The sequence below is a fragment of the Diadema antillarum genome, unplaced genomic scaffold (genome assembly GCF_040938485.1).
Source record: "Diadema antillarum isolate AM-2024a unplaced genomic scaffold, OU_Dant_1.0 seq00002813_RagTag, whole genome shotgun sequence".
Classification (NCBI taxonomy): Eukaryota; Metazoa; Echinodermata; class Echinoidea; order Diadematoida; family Diadematidae; genus Diadema; species Diadema antillarum.
Genome location: NW_027273409.1, coordinates 1623 through 12824, shown reverse-complemented (window position 1 = coordinate 12824; position 11202 = coordinate 1623). Strand labels below are relative to the sequence as shown.

Below are 11202 nucleotides of genomic sequence, written 5' to 3'. Positions count from 1 at the left end.
GAGTACAAACTGTAGTTGTTATTGCTGTTTGAATGTTGCTTTCTTGTCAAAGCATTTAGCTGATGTACTAGCCTACAGTACAACTATTTGTACTGCAGTGTTGTATTTTCCCTTTGGCCAATTTCTAAGGAAAGTTGTTTGGTTGAGTAGGGTTTCTCCTGTTTTTTTGGTTTTTTTTTTCATTTCTAAAATGTATAATGGTGCATGAGAGTTTATGCAGGACTTTACAATTCTCTTCCTTTTTAAAGCACTGAAAAAAAATTGCTGGTAGACACACCATAAGACTGAGAATGCTGTGCACATCAGAGTTTTTGAAGGGTGGCTTTCCACGTGTACAGCATCAGGGCTTTGTTTGCTATTGTAATTCAGAAAATCTGAGCATTGAATTATAGGGGCATGGCCAGCTCACAGACTTTGTTTCAAGATAAACAGATACCTGCACTTTAAAATGTCACAGCATCAATGTGTAGTCTTACCTCAAGACTGGGATGATATATGATACTTAGTCTAGAGTATTGTACAGAAAAGAGATATATATGAAAGTAGATGAGAAGAATCAGTCACACTCTGATCTATGAAGGTGTGCAACTGCTACATCACAGAGAAGACACCATGTCCCTGCTCTCTAGTGATTTCTCCATTCCCCGGCATGATGCCAAGACAGTAGCGAATCCCGGGAGCTTCTGACTTCCATCACCCATCACCATCAATCTGACAATGTTTGAATTAGTGCAGATAGTTTCCTTTCCAGACGAGTCCCCTTTCCAGCCGGAGACATTCTCTTCATCTCTCCCGGTCTCGATATCAAGCAGGAAGACTTTTTTTTTTTAAAGGGAGAGTCACATCTTGTGAGAGTCATAACTTCTAGACACCATCTTGTGCTATATGCTATCTCCTAGTTAAAACAGTTTTCTGGCAATGGCCCAAAAGATAGTCAATGCACTTAACACTATCAGTCAAAATCTGCCAATCTTGTATTGTATGATGATGATAATACATACAGTTTTCCATTTTCCATTCTGATTAAATGCTGGAGGTGCTTTACACCAAAGCAAAACGACTGAAAATACATACACCATAAACGAAGAAGAATATGAAAAAGAAGACATGGTATGGTCTATATGGTACAATTTACTGGCAAAATACATCTTGTAGCATGTCAGACATTAGTGTCTATTGTCAGAAATGAGAGCAATCTGATATAAGAAATGATAAGAAAAGGCATGACAAGGTTTGATTAGTCAGCCATTGCTCAAAAACTGAGGGAAATTCCATCTTAAGTGACCATGTAACTTCCTGACCCTAGGGAGAATGTCTGTATGCCAAACTGGAGGTTGCTTATATTCTGTGGGTTGTGATAGTGGCAATCAATTGTTACACAAAATAGTCTGGAGAATGTCTGAAAATAACACAAATAAGCCTTTTAAATTGCCAAACTCACTGAAGTATTTTGCCTTTTCTCTTTGCTGAAAAGGAATGTGCATCCAAGGAAGACCTTTGTTTTTTGATATCTTTTTTCCATTTTTTTTTTTTTTGGGTGGGGGGGGGGGGGGGGAGGGAGGGGGTGATGGTGAGGGGGCAGAAATTGAAGGAGACCAAAACAAGTCACATTAGCAGAGTGAAGATCCAATTACAGATGACTGTGCCAAATTATTGAGCGGTTGAAATTTGTTATCAAGATGTCCCGGAGGAAAGATGAGACATTAATTGCAGCCATATACAAGACTTCATCCTTATTGAAACCATTATGAGGTGTTAGGTTTCTTTGTGTGCTAATAAATCAGTGTGTTGAAGTGCAGGCATGTATCTGGCACCAAACCACAGGGAATAGTGAACCTTAAGACCTGAAACTATCAGATATGTGCCAATAGTGTATCTTCTTCTAGGTAACTGTTCTGAATGGCCAAGTATTGCTTGGCAAACATATTAGCTAATTTAAACTACTCTCTATAGAGTATGTATGAAATCTCCAGATTATAGCTTGTGTGGAGTGAGAATGCAATGTACCACTACATACCGTTGTAGTTGTCCTTATGGAGTGGGGACAAAACAAGAGGTATTAGAACTTTCATCTGAATTCAAGAGAGCTGCCTCTAGTGCTTGAAATTTTTATCCTGTGTCACTACATCTCTGTAACAAAGGAAATTTGAGTTAATTTCAGTAGGGATCCTGTGAGAAGTGATTGTGTCTGCAAGACTCAGACAGCTAACAAACATATCTTGTGTTTGTGGCCCCACACTGTTTGCATTCTTTCCTGCAGTGTTCATGCGTAAGATGGTTGACGAGGACAAGCCCCTCTTCTTGTGCCTGGGATGGGTGAAAGCCACCGGGGACAAGAAATTTGAGCTTCGAGAGAATGAGACCGGAGTTATTGAGGTGAGTTAAAGGTCCAACACTACATGGCTGACAGTCACATGTACTCACAGTTTCCATAACTAGCATGTTATAGTGGTAAACGGTTCCTGGTCTTCTAGGTGACAGGGCTCGTGGCACAAGTATAGTTTTGGAAGGTACAACTTATGCTTTAATATTGATATCAATGCATTGCATGAACATCAAAAGGCATTTGATCAAATCAGGAATAGAGAAGAAATCTTCTCCAGGGCTTACAACTGTTGTAAACTGATCACGTCATGATTTCAGAGAAACAGAAAGTACTCACAAGTTTTCTACACACCTACATTTTTGTGATTTCACCTTTTTTTAAACACAATTCACTTCTGTTTTGCTTGTCTGCTAAGTTTAGCCAGGTTCAAACTTAAGGTCGGCTTCCAATATAATGCCAGGCATTGTAAATTCACTATTAGTAGTAATATTATGTTAGGGAGTATTTTAAAAGATAATGCCAAGAAAAACCTCACAAAACAAACCATCCATGGCAGTGCACTGACCTAACCCTACACTGTATCTACCATGAATGTGTATTCAGAGGAAATAATCGGCTCAGAGTTAATCCTTGATTCCTTGATTCCTTGATTCCTTGATTCTCCAGTGGGAAGCCTTCACTGTCCCGGAGCTGCAGAACTTCCTGCGGATCCTGGACAAGGAGGAGGAGGAGTACATCCAGCAGGTCAGACGCAGGTACAACAAGTACCAGAGTCTCCTGCAGGAGGCCATGGAATCAGCACCAGGAGCCAGCCCAGAGAAGGAGGCTGTTAGATCTTGAGGGGGAGGCATGGCCGCTACGTACAGTCCCACATATTGTCTCCTGTGTGGTCATCACTCTCTTGATAGATCTGTCTACTCATAGTTTAGATTTCATTTGCTTGTTGTATGTCTCTTTTATTCTGCTTTCAGGGTTAGCATTTAAAGCTTGTAGTGCAACTGAGCCTTTGGTATCTTGTGACTATTTTGGGCTATTAAGGGGATTTTTTTGTCAAATAAGAATTGGGGAATCTGGGAATACTTAGAATATCATCTGGTTTGAACACCACTTGCTGGCACGCAGGTTATAAGTGCACCATTGTGGAATATCTTGGTGGAGGGATGTCTCAATAAAGTCTTTTGTAATTCTTTAAAAGGAATTGACTTAAATTTGAAAAATGCAAAAAAAAAATAGAATAATGGCTAACAACATATAGATGCAGGATGGAGAAATGTTGGAAAAGATTAGACAACATCCCAGACATATTAGGATGTTGTTTTCAAGAGCTGTTAGAGTTGACATTCCCTCCCAGCTCTCCCCCTGTATTATGCCAACCTCATCCTGTGTTTTGCTGCACAGAACTATGTGAGGAGGGTACAAGGGTTGACAGTGGAACATTCCATAGCTGTTTGACATTTCATACAGCAGTCTCAATTCTAGGCCATTCGTTAGGAAAGAAGAAAAATATAGTTCCGTATTGTGATTGGTGTCAACCCAGAGATCTTATTTCCAGTATTCCTTTTCCAATGGACCATTTGATGTCAATATTCATTTATCCTCTCATGGTGAGAAATGGAATGTATAAAGGTGAAGTTGGAAGTATCTCAAATAACCAGGCAACACTTGTGATTTTAAGTTACCTGAAATGCATATGGCTATCATATGGTTGAAAAGAATGTTCCAATATTTGACAAGATTTTGGCCAAAGGGAATTTAAGTGTTTTCTTTTGGTTTTAGTGATTGTGAAATTCAATGCATTACTTTAATGTTGTATGAAGAGCAGACAGAAATCAAACATTTAATCAAACTAAAAATTTGACAGATGTTGTATAAAAGAAGTGAAGGCCTGATTTGAGATACTTTCAAGTGGAATGGCAGCTATAAGCACAAATTTCCACTTGGCGAGAATGAGACAATGCAAGATTCAGGAAGAGATGTTGATATTTTGTTTTCCTCATGACAAAGGGCTTATCAAGCTATGACCAAACAATCTCAGACTTGTGTGTGCAGGTGAAGTGTCGTACCAGCCACAAGGTCCGTGACTCGCCGGATGGGTGGACAAAGTTTGCTGCCGTATATTTGTTGTGTCAAGTTCCTGCTTCAAATCCAAAGTGAACAAACATTCCTTTTCCAGAGAGATGGATACGTGTATCAATTGGTGTCTAAACTGGTCTGTAAAATTTCAGCCTTCTTGGGTGTAAAGATTTCTTGATGTAGATGTTTTAGATGCAATAGGATTTGCTTCCTGTAGATATGCTTGCTGTGCTTCTTTTTTTTTCACCTTTTTTTTTTCAATCCATTTGGTGAATGACAACCTGAAAGAGTTTGTATGAGATTCAGTCAATGAGCCGCAGTTGAAGAAGCAAAATGAGATTCCAAAATGAAACACTTTGACAGAAAATTTGATGCTAAATAAAATACAATGCTCCTTGGACACCTGTGATAAAAGAAAGGATACAAAAAGAGATGTTCAGATTGGAGCTGCAATCAAAGATTTGTATCTTATGAGAAAGTTTTAACCTGTGTTTGATCAGTTTCTCATTTTACTGCTTGTGTGAGCTTATTTCATGCTAGTTTAACTCATAGTTGTACATTTACTCAAAGTTTTGTGTAGATATTCTGCTTGTGGGTGCAAATAGAACAAAATCATTCTCATATTGAATGTATTTTGGTGTGATGAGTGTGTGTAATTACAAGGCTCTGTAGGGCTCTACTTACAATATGTTGCAATCTAGGTTAATGGGGGCTACGATTAATTGTAAGGTAGGTTGAGGAACTTTTATTTTTTTATATGTGTGTCAAAAAGGAGAAGTGCATTAACTTACATTTTACCAAACACATCGATGTATAGGACATAATGTTGTAAGATACTGAAGTATTTGTATGGTTACTCCTATCAGTATGAATTAAGTAGCAGAGACCAACGAGATCCATCTTTTAATAGTGTTGGTAGTGAAGAGCTTTTTTTAGCCTACCTCTTTTCATGTGGCAATTCATATCACAAGGCCTATTTCCATACCAATCTTAAATACACAGTCTCTCTCTAGTCACTGTGCATTCCTAGTTGCATGTCACTGAGTGTGAATCAGTGTCAACCTAATATTCTGGTTTCTGAACCGTTTTCTCAACAAAAAAACAAACAAACAAACAGCTAGGTTCACAACAAACCATGCTGAGCAGAAGCACAGACAGCCAAAAAATACAAAAAAGAGAGATCAATTTGATGCATATAAGGCATATCTCATGCTTTGTTGCTTATACCATATTTGTGCATCTCATGTATTTCTAGGATACAGCATACCAGACATAATTCTTCAAGATAGCTATCCCAAATTAAGCATTTCAAGCAAGACAGAGTAAACATCAATTGCCCACAGCTTTGAGATCTCTCACTACCGAGCTCTTCACTGCCAATACCAAATCTAACACAGTATTTTCTGAAATATATTAATGTCTCGTTCTAGGACCAAGACACCAGACTGACTGTAGTTACACTTATACTTGGTACACACTTCACGGGATGGTAGCCATCGCGTAAGCAGTTCCCTTTTATCACAAGAATCTGCCCACTTATGCTCAAAAGTATGTGTATGTCAAGACAGTGTATGGATCATTATCATTATTTTTGGGGGTTTTCTTTAATGATTAGCTGCAAGATATTTTCAGGTGCTAGGGTGATTAGGCATAGGGTTAGCTATACTTTTTATTTTTAGTAAAAGCAATTCAAAGTTTTATCTTGCCAGGTATTTGTATTCTTTGTCTCAGTTTGGAAAAGTTTGGATATTGTATATTACTTTTCTTTTTAAAAGTGTAAAGATATATGTTGTACTTCAGGGACTAACAGTGATTAACTTGTAAGTATGTCATAAGGACAGTGTGTGCTTGAATTAGTGGACTGAGGCAAACTCTTATTCACATAGGATTACAACACAACTTACTTCTACCTTGATCAATTGAACATCTCAGTCAAATTGTGAGTTTTTTTGTTTAAGTTTGGAAAGATCGTTTGTGGTTGTTGAGGTTTTTTTTTCTTGAAAGATAGGATGTTTCCTTAAATCATAGAGTCCTGTTCTTATTGTATATCTGATAACCTTGGACCTTGCGTACATTCCTTGTGTCAATTGAATCCAGTGCATTTACTCCACAATCATAGGACTTAATTAGTTGTGCAATGTTGAGAGTATACAAGGTATGTGCAAGCATTGTTCCTCTTTTCAAAGGCCTTCAACATCAGTCAAGTTCCTTTCAAATTGGGAAAGAATTAATTGTTAAAGTGATATTGATGAAGAACCCTAAAACACACTGGTATTTCCAGCCTGCAGTCAATGCATTGTCACCGATATCCCCGTCTATCTATTCCTGAGTTAGATGAAGGTAGGATTGTGCAATGCCCTTTTACACCTATATCTTGACTTTCACAGTCATATGGTCTAAAGTCTAGTGATAGTCCCTGATGTGGGCACTGGTATGATAACAAGATCCCAGGCGAGTTGTCCAGAACAACTCTGCTGGGTTGGCAAATTTTTTTGGTTTACCAAATTTTTTGGACAATGCCTGACATTCCATTCACTGGGTGGCCCTAAAAACTTACTCGCTTCCAGTCATAACAGATTATGGTATGCTTGCACACACCCTGTATATAATTCCCATTTGGCTGTAAGATAGCCAACATGCCACTCATGGAGAGGATGTTATAATTCCCATGTGGCTGTAAGATAGCCAACATGCCACTCATGGAGAGGATGTTTATTACCAAAGCTAGGTGTAAATTCTTGTAGTAAGCATTAACTGAACAGGTGTGAATCCATAGTCATTCTATCTGTGTATACGAGTGTATCTGTGTATTCATGAGGTCTGAAGTGTATAATTTGGTTACGTTCATATTTTTGACACCTTGTCATATATTATTACTAAGGCTGCAAAAAATGACTCCCCAGAGTAATCTTATACTTGTTCTCAATGTAAGCCCACCTGTTTTTGAGAAATGTGAGGAAATATCTTCTAGGGCTACTTAGCGTATTTTCATTTGTATGTTTTATCATTACTATGACTGTAATGTGTCTTCTTTGACAGTATTAATGGTTTATAACTTATTCAGTTGAAAATTCTTGTCCAAGTGAGCAAGAGGTTTTCACATGTAAAATAGGCTGTATATCTTGTAATCATTTGAGGACTGTGTCGTTTGAGTCCCCAGGACTATTTTTTCCCGAAGTATTACGTGCAAATTGCTGTTGATACAGACATTGTGATGCCTAGTTGGTTAGTCTTGTGAGATTATTTGAGCATGGCTCCTGAGATAGTGCTCTCAGTTCAGTTTATTGAAAGTAGATGGTAAATATGAGGCGTACCTGAAGCCACCTCAGCGGCGTCATCAAAAATGGAATTTGATATTTGCACAACCATGTATGGTCTGTAACCATAGCAAGGGTGCAAAGTGTCATTGCAGAGTAAGGCAAGAAGTGAAATGAGGTCTCAACCAGAACTGTAAGATCCCTTTAAATTTATGATCATGAAATGTTTCAATGATTCCATATCTGTCTTCTTGAGACATACGTTTGTATCTAACTTGAGCTGCCATGACTGTTAACAGATGAAGTTAATCTGTATAGTATTGGTTCATAAAAGCTACCCTATAATGACATGTATGAGAGAAAAGGGGCGTTACAGAACAACAAACTCGAGTTATACATGCATAGGCTCAAAAAATATGATACTTTCACTGCTTAACATTGTGTGGATAAAACAAAAAGTCACATAGAAATACATGTTTAAATGTTTCGACCTTTTCAACAAAAAAAAGAAATAAAATGGCGTAAATTTGAATGAAAATGTTTATAATTTGACTGCCCATTCCCGATATCAAATGAATCAAATACCCTTTTTTGGCGAGTGATGGCGAATTTGAATGAACGTAGAGTACCAGCCAATTTAAATGCCCTTTTTACGAAGTCGAAAGCCACACCTTCAAATGTCATTGATCGAAATGCTATATTGAACGTAAGTTTGAAAGACCGTCTCTGCAATAACGATGGGTTTTGCTTAATTGAATAAACCTTCTATCATATGGACTGACAAAACTGCCAAATTGGCCTTGAAAACCTATAAATATCATACATGTATATTATTCATTTTCTATCTAATTCCGAATACTTATGTACAGGGAGAAAACAATGTATTATGCAGAAATACGTACACCTTTATACACACAAGATATACATATTGTAGAAGTATTAGATCATGTTGTCATTATAAAAATCAGTTCCTTGTTATTAAACATAAAATGTTTACTAAAGTAATTTGTTTTACAAAGCGACTTCTTGTGTGCCGTTTAAAAAGTACGTTTGAAAATATGCAACAGGCTGGACCCAGAACTGTCCCTACCCAGACTTATCAATTGCCTATATGAAAGGAACAATAAATAGATATTATATATATATATATATATACAAGAATAACAGCAAAAATTCGTCAAATTTACGTCTCCAACGGAAGTTTATATTGATCTACTGCTGTGAATATATAGTATATATATATATATATATATATATATATATATATATAATATATTTTCATATATTATTATAATGTACAAATGAAGATATTAAGAAATAATAATGATAATAGTAATTATGATATAATAATACAATACAGATAGTAATACTACTAATGATAACAAAGAATATATGATGATTCCAAGTAACAAGCCATTCATACCAACCTTGACTGGACGCTCTGCTCTGTCTAGAGAATTGAAGAACATTTACTGTTATGGAAACAGCAAGCAGTACCCCCATGATTGACGCTGCAGCCACCATACCAGACGATGGACAGCTACAAGGGCAGGCGCCTTCTAGATTACAAACGTAATTTCATAAAAACGACTGTAATAGTGAGTGATGATAATGCGTTGCCGCCATTATAAACGCTGATGCTTTGAAAGCACAGTTCCATTCTAAAAAAAAATACCAATGTTAACAATTTCTTTACGTTTCAAGATATATGCCTGCTCAACAGTTGTTACTCTTGTATTAGGAAAGGTACACAAACTATTTCACAATCCGCGATAATCGTGTACAAATACTGTTACAAATCCCCCATACCCATTCAACAACCTGTACACTGTGAACTCCAGCGTCCACCTGTACCCAATTCGACATTTCAAAGACTATTACGTCCGCAATCCCAAGCTAATGAAAGCTCAACAAGTCAATTAGACACCATGGACCAAATGTTTGAAATAACCTCCTTGAGCAAATAAAGTCCACAACTGGACTATATTCTTTTGAGACACTTAAGGAAAAAAAGAAAGATATCGAACTATAAAAGCCGTTGATACCCGCACACGAAATTCTGTGCCCTTTTTTAGTGAGTTTATTTATAGACAGTTTATACAGATATATAAGGAGTCTAATAACCTTCTGCATGAGTATATGTAAAAGTATACTCATGATCATATCAAAGCTAATATTGCAGGAAGAAATATCTTACTGACAATCACACGACACATAAATACCCAAAATACACACTTATGATACATGCCAAAAGGTCAAATTATCAAAATTATACTTCACAGCACTCAACTCAAAACAGTATAGTAGTTATAATTATGATATACGTCATTATGTTATTTGTCATTATGTTATATTTGAAAAAAAAATCCTTTGAAAATCATATGAAATGAAATTTATTTGTAATTTCCCCTCTTTCCTTTAACTTCACAAAGTATTACTAAATTTTGGAGTTTATCATTGATGCAGAAATGTTCCTTACAGATAGTTATGTAAGTCAAATTTAATTTCTTATTTTACTCCGAGGCCTTGATCTATGCCAATCAGCTGCCTTTCCTTTATATTAATGTCTAGAAATAATGAATGCTCAAATCAATTCATTTAAATCCCCTTTATTTCTTTTTTTTCCCTAATTTTTGGTTATTGTACCGGCACAACATATTCTGAATGAATAATCAATCATTACGTAGTTAATTTTACAATTGCCATTTTCACGATTTCCTTCTGAATTCTTTGTTCTATCATCCTATATGTCGGTATTAATCGAATACTGTTATGCTCATAATATATGTGTGTATTGGAATTAATTTGCACGACAGCATGCTATTCAAGCCTTATGCGTGGTGTAATGTTACTTTCCAAATGTATAATTCTCCTTTTCATAGTGTGACTTGAGAAAACACACAAATAAAACAAAACAGGCAAACAAATAAATCTACAGATAGGATGGTACGTCAAAATGGTGATCCGATACTAGGTCACAATAACTAAGACTGCAACGTCACTATACACGGTGATGTTAATGTCCCCTTTCTACCCAGTTATAACAACAAGGCAAAAGGGGCGCTATACAGAAATTCCTGATGTGTCCGTTTTAGGCCCACGTTGATACATTGACATCTATGTCACATGATATCGAATGTTTTCATATTCAGTTTGCATTTGTGGTTTTGTATAAAGGTAAATGCCACTAGGCAGTGTATTGAGGTGAAAGTCGAAGGTTTGTGCGTGATCATGATAGAGAAGTCAGTCATGCATCTTGTTTTTGTTTTGTTTTTTTAGAAGACAAACTGACTGTAACGTAAAACATCGTAATTCAGTTGAGTCACCCATTATTCACAAACTAAATGTGTTTTTTCTTCTTCTGTAACTAAAAACTCTATCATCCTCGACTTTGCACATGCTTATTAACCTCTTGAAAATCATTCCCCAAACGGACTTTACCCTTGGTATCAGCACATATGTGATCTTAATTTCAAGCTTTGTCCAGATTATGTGAACCCTGTAACTATCGAACCTGATATGATTATTTTGAGAGACAACTTCCTG

General features: G+C 36.6%; 1 protein-coding gene across 1 annotated transcript; it reads left to right on the top strand.

The window, feature by feature from the left end:
• Positions 1-2038: 2038 nt before the first annotated feature.
• On the top strand, positions 2039-3291 carry LOC139715111 (ras association domain-containing protein 3-like). Its single transcript, XM_071626725.1, has 2 exons — positions 2039-2376; positions 2993-3291. The coding sequence occupies exons 1-2, from the start codon at positions 2266-2268 to the stop codon at positions 3164-3166; spliced, it is 285 nt and encodes a 94-aa protein (XP_071482826.1). The 5' UTR covers positions 2039-2265; the 3' UTR covers positions 3167-3291.
• Positions 3292-11202: the final 7911 nt, after the last annotated feature.